General features: G+C 46.5%; 1 protein-coding gene across 7 annotated transcripts in view; it reads right to left on the minus strand.

Annotated features, from left to right (window-relative positions):
* HECW1 (HECT, C2 and WW domain containing E3 ubiquitin protein ligase 1) overlaps nucleotides 1-13924 on the minus strand; it is a 462565-nt gene that overhangs the window by 315634 nt on the left and 133007 nt on the right. For 3 of the 7 annotated variants that reach the window (XM_032758252.2, XM_058445458.1, XM_058445459.1), the window contains exon 2: nucleotides 7009-7066. The exons of the other annotated variants lie outside the window; for them this stretch is intronic. In XM_032758252.2, the coding sequence (XP_032614143.1) occupies nucleotides 7009-7035 (27 nt within the window). In that variant the 5' untranslated portion in view covers nucleotides 7036-7066. The remainder of the gene's footprint in view (nucleotides 1-7008; nucleotides 7067-13924) is intronic. 7 annotated transcript variants of the gene reach the window in all.

Consider the following 13924-nt stretch of genomic DNA (forward strand, 5'->3'; position numbering starts at 1 on the left):
AAGGAATCTGGAATTGCAGAAGGACAGGGCTCATTCTTTGACAGACAGCTTCTGTGACTTGGCCTGGGACTCTGATAGCTTGGCACCTTCACCGCCCCTTGCAGTCCTCAAGGAGAGGCAAACCTCAATAAAATGACTGGGAGAGAAAGCCAGAGGAGGAAGCACCCACAGGGCCCATCCAGTAAGGGGGGTGGGGTCCCTGACACCGGAAGCATTGCTGCCCTGGGAGAAGTAATGAATGATTGTAGGGCCAGCAACAAAATAGGCTAAAACACAGCTGCCTTCAGAGGAGGTGAGCTAAGTAGGAGCTGTGACGATCTGAAGGTCATATGCCCTCCGGCCTAACAGGGCCCTCCTCACTCAGCTCTGTGGCCAAGCAGAGGGTGGGCCCAGGACTGTAGGAGCTTTTGATTTTTTTCAAGAGAAGCCAAGATTCTGAATTTTTACATAAAATTGCCTGTTTTTATTTCAAAAGTCATTAATAAATCAAACCTAAAAAAACAAAAAACACCGGTAGCCAAATAAAATAAACTTGCAAGGGAGCACGAGTTGGTGACCTCTGGGCTATTTTTTTTACACAAGTTCAGAGAGACAGCATGGGTTTTTAGATTGTACCCAGAGGCAGAGGTACAAGGCAGGGCAGGTGCACACAGGACGTTCCTGGCGCTGTCTTCTCCACCTTCCTTCCCCTGTCCTCTCTTCTTAGCACTTCCTAGGGCTTTACATTGTGTTCCACACTTGTGTGGGTTCTTCATTTTCTGACACCCCTCCTCACAGCTAGAATAAAACCTCCAGGAGGCCAGAGACCTGTTTGCTAACAGCTGTATCTCTCATTTTTTTACTATATCTGGTACACAGTAGGCGCTCAATAAATAGTGGCCCAGTTGAAAAGGAATGACTGGTCCATGCTCCCATCTACAACATCCTAGCCAGGCTGAGCTGGTGTCACAGACCCCTCATTTCAGGGTCTGTCATCGAATTCAGAGTAGTTCATGAGGCTGCTGTGGACCAGAGTGACCCAGCATAATCTCTATGCAGAAATTTTAAGACAAATACAATGCTACCAAATCCACTTTTATTTTGTATTTCTGTGTGTGTGTGTGTGTGTGTGTATGTGTGTGCATGCGCGTGCGTGTGTGCGTTTTGGTTAAAAAAAAATCTGCAAGAGAGGAAGAAAAATACACAACCATCCGTGGCGTATATTCAGCTGTGATCATGAAAATACTGAGTTATTGTTTGAAATCGTGTAAAGCAAGAACCTGCATTAAGAAAGCATAGCTAAGCAAACAGGCCCGGGACCCATATCTGCTGACATACCGTGCTATCCTGAGACTGCCGCAGAACATTTGCAAAGCCGTGTTCTCTAAGAATTCTGCACAGTGCAAACAGGCATGAGGGGAAAAAATACTACTAGGGAACTTCTAGTTCTTGCTGAAAAGGAAAATTTTGAGCTCTAAATCTAGCACTACCAAGCAAGAGAGGCATCTGTGGCTGCATATAAAGCTGGTACTCCTTTGCTTGAACAAAATCCCTCAGTATACAGTACTTAAAATAAACAAAGCTCAAAACAGTCAGCTACACACGCATGTTTTTTGGCCACATGCTGCCTGAAGAAAATAGCTATGCAGTGTGCATGCCCTAGTTTAAACCAAGCCCGAATACTGCACAGTCTCATTCCTCTCCCGGTCTCCTTTTCTAGACAGAAATACATTTCCCTTTAATGTACAAGTGAGAAAAAAATATGTTTAAAAGACAGTCCAGGCCCTTGATAAAAGCACTTACTTTGAAAGAACAGGACAGACTACGTATGCAAAACAAGAGTGCCTTCTTAAAGTGCAGGCTCAGAAGTTGTTCAATGGCCAGGACCTTGATTTGTGCTGGCGGCTCTGGTCCTGCTGGGCATGGTTAAGGGCGAGGCTCGCAGCCCGCACGGCGTGGTACTCCAGGGGTGCTGCGTCAGGCTGACGCTCCGGAACAGTTACTGGGACAGGCTGTGAGCGACTCAGCAGGACAGTTTTATTTCTGTGCTGAGCTTGCTGCTTCCTGCTGGGAAAATGTTAGTGGCGGAGTCTCACCCAGGTACCGGGCCGCAGCCAAGGCTCCGCAGATGACCCGAGTTCTAATGGAGGTGGGGACGGGCGGTGCCCGGCACCTAGGGGGCAGAGGGCGCGCAGTCCCGGAAGAAGACTCACGCTAGGCGACTGGTCTCCTCACGGGAGCTCCTCGACCCGGCCAAGGGCATGACTCAGCTCACCCAGGGCAGTGCTGGACCACCACACTATTTATCCCCTAAGGTCCAGGAAAGCCGAGTTCAGGCAGTGACTGGAGAAGAGCTAGAGGGGAGGCAGGATGGCCCCTAAGTCAGTGGGGTCTAGAGGTCGTGGCCTCACATGCACACAGATTCAGCCCCTTTCTCTTTGGTAGCTATTGCAATAGGGTGGGTTAGGACTCCGACCCTGAAAACTAGGAGGAGGGGGAGGGGAAACAGGAGGAGAACGGGGAGATGGGGGAAGAGGGACAGGAGAAGGAGGAGGAAAAGGAGGAGGAGGAGGAGGGAGAGGAAAGCAGCCAGCCTTACAATGGAGGTTCCAAATCAATAAGTGTAGAGAATTAATGATGTCCTGATTTTCTGTTGTTGTCAGGATGACAAATTGCAGAGTTAGAAGAGAGGCTTCTCATAACTTTGTCAATTTATGTCTGCACAACATTATAACCAAAAGCAAGCCAGAGATTAGTGGAAGTTTAGGGAAACTGGCTGTGGTTCTACACCTCTGTCTCCTGATACGTTCTAGATCCAAGATGTGTCTAGATGAAGGATGTGGTGAGGCGGGGTATGGTGTAGGGAACCTCAGGATCGTTTTCAGTTTGGAAGATTTAAGCAAGAACATAAAAGTTCTGGAGCCACAGATTTTCTTTATTGTGTAGAGTTTGGGGTGAAGGAGATTGATGTAACAATGCCCACTCTGTGTCAGGAGAGGGGTGTGCTGTCAGGAGCTCTGGGGCTCCACCTCAGCCCCGCAATCTCTGGGTGATCTCTGATGACACACAACCTCTCTGGGCTCCTCTCTCTTTCTTCTTCTTTCTCTCCTCTCCTTGCCTCTCCTCCTCTCCTTTATCTTTCTCTTCCCTCCCTTTCTCCATTGTTTTCCCTCCCTCCCTTCTTTCCTTTCTCTCTCTCTCTTTCCTTTCCTTCCCTCCTTCTTCCTTTTTTTGTCTCTCTTTTTTCCTCTCTTTCCCTTCCTCCCTCCTTCCTTCCTTCCTTCTTTCCTCCCTCCCTCTCCCTTTCCTTCCTCTCTCTCTCTCTCTCCTTCCATAGTATCTTGCTCTGTTGCCTAGGCTGGAGTGCAATGGCATGATTATAGCCCACTGCAGCCTCTAACTCTTGGACTCAAGCAATTCTGCCTCAATCACCAGAGTAGCTGCAACTACAAGTGCACTGCCATGCCTGGCTAAAATTTTAATTTTTATTAGAGATGGCATCTCACTATGTTGCCCAGGCTTATATAGACTGGTCTCAAGCTATCCTCCTGCTATTCCCCTCCCAAAGTGCTGGGATTACAGGCGTGAGCCACTGTGCCTGGTCTGGGCTTCACTTTTGGCATGAGAAGTTGTTATGATCCCTCAAATTTTAGTGCCCTATTCTTCCATGTCCTGCCATCTAGCACATGACCTAAACAGAAGGAAATCAAATGAACCAAGTTTTCCTGTGTATTTCTTCCATTGTCCTCCCTTCATTCCTCTACCTTAAGGCAGTAAATTCCACCAAAGGATCACACCTTGGCATTGTAGTCAAAACAGAGCTAAACTCTGAACAGCCCAGAGGAACTGATTTTCTAGTCTTTGGAGAGTATAGCAGACATGGAGCTGTGCTTGTCTTTTAAGAACAGATTCATTGCCTAGTTGTCAGGATGCTGTCAGCTGATAGCTTCCAGCCACCAACTCCTTCCACTCCACCTATGTATGGAGGGGTGCTCAGGCTCTTTTTAGGGTGCCTTGGCCTAACACTAAGCTAGATGCGAGTGCAAGGGCCTAGCCATTCCCACCCAACACTGGGTCTCTGAACAGGCAGTTTTTGCTCCTGAGAGTCCACTGGGCTGGCAGAGGCTCTGCCAGGCTGCAGCCTCCACACAATTCCACTTCCTCCCTTTCCCTGTCACAAACGTTAGTTCTCTCTTGCCCTCTCGGGGGACCTAACAGACACAGTGATGCCAGTCGTTTGCAATGCATGTTTTGTTTTTTCTCCACAGAGGGCCTTTGATAGGCTTCAGAAAGCCATCTTTGGGTGACAAGATACTTGTTTTCATAGCATAAAGATCTTCAGCACAGATTTCTTTCTTATTCACAGATGTGGAAAGGCTTAGTTCCCGTCAGGTCTAGCTAGTGTTTCTCAACCAGGAGTGCATACCAGAATCACCTAGAGACATTTTCGCTGTGCAAGTACACAGGCTTCACGTGCAGAGCTAGACTTGGTGGTTGGCAATGTACCCCTGGTTGAGAACCAGTGGTTATAGGATAAAATTCTTCCTTGTATGAGCCTCTCCCAGAGATGAGCATTCATTCTGCTAAGGATCATTCCAGAAGCTGAAAATACATTAAGTGGTCAATTAAATGATCCCTAGTTTATTTCTTTTCTTTTTTAGAGACAAGGTCTTGCTATGTCACCCAGGCTGGAATGCAGTGGTGCCATATTAGCTCACTGTAGCCTGGAACTCCTGGGCTCAAGCGATTCTCCCCGTTCAGCCTCCTCAGTAGCTGGGACTACAGGCACACACCACCATGCCCAGCTAGTTTTTTTATTTTTTATTTTTCATAGAAATGGGATCTCCCTATGGCTCAGGCTGGTCTTATACTCCTGGCGTCAAGTGATCCTCCTGCCTTAGCCTCCAGAGCTTATTTCCAGATATTTTCATAAGTCCAGCTAGCAGTGCTACAGACTCATTTCAGAGCATGATGAATCTTCTTATAAAATATTAGGGGAAGGTGTAGGGAACTTTGGGATTGTTTTTACTTTTGGAGATTTACATGAAAGCACAGAAGTTATGGGGCCATAGATTCCCTTTACTGAGTAAGGTTCGGGGTAAGGAGCTTTCCATTTACCTTCCAGGAAACCTGGAAATAAGGTTGCTGCATCCTGTCCTTTCAGGTTCCCTGTATCATTGCAGGAGGCTGTCCTCATGCTCATGTTTTGTTTCACAAACTAAGTCCTTGACAGCATCAGCTGGGATGCCAGTCTTCTCTCTCATGTTACCCAGTGAGAACTCACTCACATAAATGTCAGGGGAGAATAGTTGGCCTTCTGTTTCCTGGATCACTGAATAAAATCCCCTATGATGATCTGTGTGCGTATTTGGCTTTGCTGTTTGGTTCCAGGAGTTTTATTTCAAGGCAAAGCTTGTATCTGAAGATGCCATGAGCTGAGATTGTCTAGCACTGAGAAGCCCTAACTTCCCAAGGACACTAGTCCTGAAAAGAAGAAAGAGGGGGCATTCTTCCTGAATGTGAAATGCACTCAGAAGGAACTGCTTGGTATTTAAAAACTACTTCTCACTCTATCTTTAAAGCCAAAGAGAAAACACCGAAGTCCAAGGGGAATGCAGACAGACTGAGTGCTATGAAAACTTTCTCTTAGCAAAAGTTACGCCTTCCGCAAGGGATGGCTGGAGGGTGGAGTAAGCTGAGTGAACTGGGGAAATCAAGGCTTTGCTGAGCTCTGAGTTGTGAAAATGGTACAGAGGAAGTGGCTCCTGAGCGCACACCAAGCTGGGATACTCAAGGAGATAAAGGGGAATTTAAGTGACTGCTGAGACTGTTCCTGGATGTTCGGCAGCATAGGATTAAGTGTTAATTTAATGCTTCCTGAATCCAACACATGCTGTGCTCATTCTTTAAGTGCATTAGGCAGAACTTGTGAATTAAGAGAGCTGCCGTCTGCATGAGTAGACAGCAGGGCCCTGTGGCAGAGGAGAAGCTGCCTCTGCATGTGAGCGTGGCCTCATCCTCCCGCCCGCTGACAAGTACCAAGGCACGCACTGAACATCTCAGGGCGTCCCTATCCTTCTTGCAGGGTTATTTCAAGGATTAGCTGAATATGCATGTGGATATGCTTAATAAATTTGCAAAGTGCTATGCAAATGTGGGCTTTTATTTCTTTTCTAGAGAAAAGCCTCACATCAGGATTGGCTGAGTATTACCCGAGCAGCAAAGGGCCCAGTGGATGGACTCCAGCTCAGACAGGCAGACCTCAGTTGGAATCAATGCTCCTCAATTACCTACTGGGAGACTTCAGAGCAGCCGCTCAACCCTCTATGACACAGTTCCCTTGTACATCAAATGGGGACAATGATGATACCTACCTCTCAGGAGAGGGGCTCATGGGGAGCTCATTCGGCACAAACCATGAGGCATGGTGCCCAGTAAATGTGAGCTGTGATGACTGTAAACCTGGGCTGTCACCAAAAGTAAAACCATGACACAGAGGAAGGAGGAGCCTTGGCAGGAAGTCTTGGGGAGCTGGTGGAAAGTACTTCCAGGGAAAGCCACCCTGCTGCAAGGGCCCATCCTAATGAGCCATCAGCCTCCCAGAGGATGGCCTGGCTCTGAGTCAGGAGGAGAAGCCGTTGCTCTTGTCTCAAGGCCTATTTCTGTCTGTCCATATCAACTGTACAGCAATTACCCATAGACAGTGGAGCTCTCAGCTGTAATTCTGGAAGTAGCATCATAGAGTGTTTCCAAGTACAAATTCACTTGTAACAACTGTACGTTCACATCACATAAGGAGGACTCGACATGCAAAAACATCATCTCAAAATGGAGCACAGTCGAATTCTGGGGTGGATGCAGGTGGTGGGGAGGGAGGGTGATGGATCTCAAATGTCCAGCCACACTTGAGATAATTCCTGGGCTGTGCAACCGCAATGGCCCTGGGCTGAGGCACATTCCATTATGAGTGGAGTGGGTTTATAATGGAATGACATGGATGGTTTCTTATAATCAGAAAAGCACACTGACCTTCACACTACACAGGTGCAGCAGCATAATGACCCACCACGTGTACGCGCATCAATTCCTGGGGAAAAGTCCAACGAGGTTAACTTAGCGTGTATCCCAAGCAAACAAAATAAGCAACATTACCCACACAAACAACATTGTTCCCCCCACCCCTGCCAAGATACCTGGGCTGGACAACCGACGTGCAAAAGGAAAAATCACACAAGGACCACACTCATTTTGATAAAGTGGATAAAAAGTTGCAAGCAACATTATTCTGTGCCGTAAGTAATTTGATTTGATTTTAAATTTTAATTTAAGGAATGAGACTCATGAGCCTAGAATTTTTTTTTCTTTTTCAAGAAACAAGGATTTGGTGTGGGTGTTTGTGGGAAAGAGAAGTTCTGCTCTCCCAGCCATCTGAGAAGGCTACCTAAAAGCATCCTCACATATGATCCACTCCTGAAGCTCCCTCAGCCACAAAGGAAGGGAAATCTACAGTCAAACTGCTGAAAATTCACTGCCTGCTTCAGTGCCCTTACTCCCTCAGGCATTTACTCAGATGGGAAAGACTCAAGAAGTGCCGTCCCCTTCCACTTGTTGTCCTGCGGAGTGACTGTCACCACAATAAACTTGGCATCATTCGTCTCACCATTGGCACTTTAGAGCTGCCATGTCCAAAATTAGCATACAGGACTTGAGCAGAGATGCCAGGCATGGGAAAGTTGCTGACGGCATCATCTATCAGGGCCCTCTTAATCCAGGTATTGTTTTGGTTCATGAGTCTTTATTCTGATTTTATAACCTCATCTTTCTTTGGAGTTACAGTCACCATGAAAATAATCAGTATGGCCTGATTCCAGAAAAAAGCAGTCTATGATGTCAGCATTCCCAAACCCCGATGAAACCTGAAGCTTTGCTGACAAATGAATTTGTGTTAAGAAACGAGTAGCAAGCTTGCATTCTGGGTGCAGAGATTATGTTCTCAACCCTGATCCAAGCAGATCTGAATAGAAGACGGAGAGAATTCAACATCTACATACTGAGATCCTGTTCTGTGTCCAATGCCCTGGTGGACGCTACTGGACTTCTCAGTGGTGACGCACACCGTGCAGCACCCTTGCTCCTTCCTGCTCCCTGCCACAGCCACTGGCTTCCTGGATGGTTCTCAGGCTGCCCCAGCTCTGCCCCATCTGCAGGCTCCCCTGCACTGCCTTCCCCCTTGGAGAAGGGCCAACTAAGAAAAGACGCAAGAAGGAACACACTAGGGCCATGTCCCTGCCTCTGGCCTTAGTCACCATGTGAACATCGCCAACTCTCCAATTTCTGTGATAGGTCAGAGCACTCATCTGATGTCCAAACCCAGTCCCCATCCACTGGAGTTTTGTGCAGCCACCCAAGCACGGTGCAAGAAAAACTCAGGATCTTTATTCCTATGCCCAACCTTCCTTTAAAAGTCCAGCCTTAGTCATGTTTCCTCTGCTGCTTAGAGCTCCCTATCAGGAGCTTGGATGGCTTTCTTTCTCCAGTCCTCTTTCTTCATCCTTTTTGTCCAACTAAGCACTGAGTTCATCTGCTCCTACCTCTTAATGGTTCTAGAATTCATCTGCCTCTCACCATTTCTGCCTCCTCCAGCATGGTCCAAACCTCCCTCTCCCGCTCAACTCCCATGGAGCCTAACCGGCCTCCTCGTCTGCACCTTTGCTCTTAATACAGTCTCCACAATGGACAGAACACTTTATTGAAAAAGGAAACCTGATGTCGCCCTTCCTTGTTTTAGTGGCTTCACACTTCCTTTAGGCTAAAGCTCTAAATACCAGTTTGAGACTTACTTTATACAAACATGCAAAGTGGATCTGGCCCTCCCTCCTCCCTGGCCTCACTGCTGCCTCACTCCTCCTGACCTGTGACACTCTGGCCACTTGGGAATCCTACAGTCTCCAGAGGCACTTATTTCTCCCTTCCTTGGAGATGCCAGTGTGCTGTCCCTGCTGCCTAACCTGAGCTGCCCTCAGCCCTTCTTCCTCCACACCCCCGACTCCTTGGCCTCACCTGTGCTTCCCCTTTCCCCATGACAGAGGCCTGGGAATAGTACCCTGTAGTTATTATTTTGTGACGGTTTTAAAAATAATTCTAATGAACTATTTATGTATGTATTTGTTTAATGTCTATCTTGCAAAGTTGACTCAGAATTCTCTGGCAGCTGGGGCTGCCATCCTTAGCACTTAGCACAGAGCCTGGTACAGGGTGTGCTCACTGTCCTAAGCCAAATATTGATCCAATTAATTAAACACACACATGCGCACATTAGGAGAGTAAAAAGAAGAGGAAAAAAGACCACTCAAATGGGCTGTTTAGACATTATCTATTTAGCACTTAGCACTGGGGATACTGGTGTATTTCACTTTACCTTTACTGTAAATTATTTCTTTACAGTTTACTAATTGTTTAACTGCAAAGCTTGACTCTGAAAATAGGAATGAGAGCAGAAGTGGAGACTTTATAAAGAAAGTGAAGGGGGATCAAAAAGGATCCAGCTCCAGCTCCTGGAAGCTTGCCCCACCCCACCAAAGAGAACCTGGATGGAACCCTCCTCCATCAGGAATAAACTGGGGCCCAAGGAAATGAAGGAATCAGATGGGGACCAAGTGACCTGTCCACATAAAAGCAATCTGATGAGTGCTTCTACTCCCTGCTTGCAGCCTGCCTTCAGCTACACAGATCTGCACGGTCCCTTGCTTCTGCCATATGGGATCCAGCCTGACAGCAGCGGATGAGTGCACAGATTTCAAGTAGAGGAAATCCCCAGGAAATGGCAAGGGACAGTATTAGGAATCAACAAAGTACTACTTTAAAATAACCTGAGATTAGATGATTCTTCCTTCAAAGACACAACTGGTTTATACACAGCTATACACAGCCAGTTCCTCTGTTGGACTCAAGTGGCCATGACCCTCAGGAAAATCCTCTAGGAGTGCTTGGCGCAGGGCAGCAGGAAGTCACGTGGGGAGGGTCCCTCTGCAGACCCTTGCGGCACAGCAACAGGAGAGCAGGGCGGTGTTGGAGGCCCAGCCCTGCCTGAGGCCCCTTCTCCATAGGTCCTGGCTGCCGCACCCTGCTCATGCCCTGCAAACCCCTGGCACCTCTCTAGAGCCCTGTGACTCAACCATCCGACAAGGCCTGTCACTACTCATCAACACTGACTGGCAGTGACACCATCTCCAAGGCCTGATGCTCTGCCACAGCCGCTAGGTCACCTGAGTAGAGTTAGGATTATTAAAAATCAAATGAACCAAGCAGGATGTTTCTCCTAGGCAAATATTGATCTGTCCCTACCCAAATGAACTAAAATTAAAAACCAAATATTAGAAAGCACGTTACCCTTCAGACCATATTGTGATTTATCATAGGCTAAAACAAATTGTTTCATTGTTTTGCTTCCCTCGTCTTTCATTCGGTCTGTTGTCTGATAAGTGGAGAATTTTTTGAGGAAGAGGTCAAGATCATTCATGGGTGGAATACATAAAAGCTAGCAATATAAAAGATGACATTTATTTATTTATTTATTTATTTATTTATTTATTTATTATTACTTTTTTTGAGACGGAGTCTTGCTCTGTCGCCCAGGCTGGAGTGTAGTGGCCGGATCTCGGCTCACTGCAAGCTCCACCTCCCGGGTTCACGCCATTCTCCTGCCTCAGCCTCCCAAGTAGCTGGAACTACAAGCACCCACCACCACACTCGGCTAACTTTTTATATTTTTAGTAGAGACGGGGTTTCACCGTGTTAGCCAGGATGGTCTCGATCTCCTGATCTCGTGATCTGCCTGCCTCGGCCTCCCAAAGTGCTGGGATTACAGGCGTGAGCCACCATGCCTGGCAAAAGATGACATTTTAAAAATCCTTTTTTTCCTAATTATAGAAACAAAGTACATTTGCTTTTGAAAAGCCAAGCCATACGGACGACAAACAATATGATGAAAGGTCACTCAGAACCCCACCCTAGAAGAATGCCAGAAGTCCTGGTTCGGGTAAGGTTCTCTTTTTTATGGGGTGGTTTGAGGGAGCCCCAGCCAGTGTGCTGCCTTCTGGGAGGGACATGTCCCTACAGGTCTGGGCCTGTAAATGTGCATCACAGCTAAGAAGCCCTGGAGTGGCTGGTCCTCAAAGGGGGCTTGTGATATTTAAAAATAATTTACACTTATTTTAAGTGGATGTATCTGACATCCCCAGAAACCTGGTCAGCTGGGGCAATTGCCCCTCACAAAAGACTATCATCGTGACTATCAATTATTTTAAGTCGTCCTAAGTATGGACAATTGGTATTTAGGATTTGTTGAGTTCCAGCACGAGGTGCCAAGCTGTAGAGATATTTAAAGACATACAATTCCTATTTCAGTGACCCCAAACCCCTCAAGGAAATTTACGGCCCTCCTCTTCTATCTTTGTCCTCTAGGGCAAAGACCCTAGCACAGTGTGCGCCATCTAATAACTATTTGCCGATAGACCAACCAACCTGGCACACGAAGGAAGGGAAAGCCTGTGTGTGCATTCCCATATATGTGGTTAATTCCTGAAACATCACACTAGACACCCTTGCAAAGACAAAGTAAGCTCAGTTGCACATATTTTGAAGGGGATTTTTAAAACTTTCTTCTTCTTAGAGACCAGAAAATTACATTTGCTAATTTAACCAAACTGTTCTTTGTTGCAAAAGCCCAAGAGGTGGGATGAAGAGTTTCACTAGATCGTCTCCTTTTTGGCTGATGGCGCAGCAAGTATTCATCAGCCATCAGCCAGACTGGATAGCAGGCCAAAAAAGCGGCCGTCTGGTCTCATGCTGGAAGTACTGTTTTAAACTTTGTGACCTTGATTCCATCAGCATGAGTTGGAGTCTGACTGATTTTGTTTTGTCCCAATCTATTTTCTTTCAGTCCCTTGTTTTGATCCAACATCAGTTTTCAGGAGACATAAAATTTACTGTTATATAACATTATGGTGTTATTGTCACTGAATTCATTTTCCTAGGAGGAAGTCTCTTTATGATCCAACACCTAATAGTATCATTTCCTGTCAGCAATGACTTACGATGCCTTCCAAATTCCCAGGCCCCTCCTCTGTAACAGAACAACCCTCTTACATTAGAGGGAAAAAAAGGCTTTGACAAATAGTCCAGGCTTTACTTGAAGAGCATGAACTTAGTGCTATAGCCAGTGGGCTGTTCCTTTTTAAAGATATTTATTTTACTCATATATTTTTCATTTTCATTCATTCATATATTTATTCACTTCTCTAGCATATCCATATGGCTAAACAATGACACACAGGGAGAACATAAAGATGGCTTCACTTTAAACTTCCACGTTCCCTAACTTCCCATTTGACACTTTCTTGCCAACCTGAGGGAGCCATCCTTGTTCGTAGATAGACTGGTCCAAAGATCCAGTTTGTCCCTAGAGGAACAGTTCTAACTCCATAACCAGGCAACATAAATATGACCACCTGTGGGTGTGGCTGCCTCCTCCCCAGGCCTTACTTCTCAGACTCCAATTCTGAGCACCAGAGGGAAAAGTCACATGAGAAGTCAAGCTGGGTCCTGGAGCCAAGCTGGTAAGAACAGGGGTGGGGACAGCTTCTGGCCAGCACCCACTCTGGTGCCAGCGTCATGGCCATGAGCTGGGATCCCTCCCCAACAGTGCCATCCCTCCCAATGCAGCACTTTATTGCTGCTCAGCCCAGAGCTGTTTGCTTTCTTCCCTAACCTTCATGTTTCATCCAAGGCACATCTGTGATGGGCAAACACACATAATAGAACTCCATCCTTGAATAACTCCACAACAGAGCTGTCTTCTAAGAATAATAGCTAATCCTAGGGTGTTTTCATTAAAAACAGATTTCAGTGACAGACTATCAAAACATTTTCCTTTTACAAAAAGCAATATGATGGGGCAGAATTATGCAAAGGATACAGGCTTCACTCTGCCCTGAGCAACCAAGGGCCCTCTCCCATTGGCTTCAGTATCTCATTTAACTTTCCCATCATGGATATGCAAGCAGACTAAGTCTACTCAGTGCTTTTGCAGGCTCCAAGTGGGGGAAAAAAAAAAAAAAAAAGACTGGTGAATTGCATTTCTGCCTCTATTTTCAAAATCTGTCACCAGTTATCCTTGAGGGGTGGTTTGCTTGTGTTCTTAGGGAGTTGGAGAGGTATTATCTAGCAAAGCAGGCTCAGAGTCACCCAACATGCATTGACTGTCTCCCACATAGCTGGCATTGTTTTGGGAGCTGCAGATACAGTGGTAAATGCTCATCTCTAGTATTGATGTGATTTCCTATGTGCCAGGCACTGTTCTGAGTGCTTTACACATATTAACCCATTTGATCCTCACAATAATCTAGCAAGGCAGTTGCTATAACTGTCTACACTTTACAGAGGAGGAAATTGAGGCATGGAGAGTCGCTGTAATATGCCCAATGTCATGAAAGTAGTAAGGAGCAGAAAAGCAGATTCAGAGCCAGGCACCTGCCTCCAGAGTGCCAATGCTCAGTGGCCCACCCTGCAAAGACTAGTGTGGTCCCTACCCTTCAGGAAGGGAGACACAGCGAACAGATGAGCTGAACACACAACAAGATGTTAGAGCATTCCATTTAAGAACCGAGAAGGGCTCCAAGCAGGTCTTCTCCAGTGATTTACATTTTATTTTGGTCAGAAATACCTTTAAGACACTGGCAGCAATGTCCCTTCTCCCCAGAACCTCTGAAACCCCAGCTTCCATTAGGCAAACAGTCACACTTTACCTACCTACCTACTTCCTTCCTTCCTTCCTTCCTTCCTTCCTTCCTTCCTTCCTTCCTTCCTTCCTTCCTTCCTTCTTCCTTCCTTCCTTCCTTCCTTCCTTCCTTCCTTCCTTCCTTCCTTTTTCTTTCTTCCCTCCCTC

Source organism: Hylobates moloch, unplaced genomic scaffold (assembly GCF_009828535.3).
Source record: "Hylobates moloch isolate HMO894 unplaced genomic scaffold, HMol_V3 SCAFFOLD_1, whole genome shotgun sequence".
NCBI classification, from domain to species: domain Eukaryota; kingdom Metazoa; phylum Chordata; class Mammalia; order Primates; family Hylobatidae; genus Hylobates; species Hylobates moloch.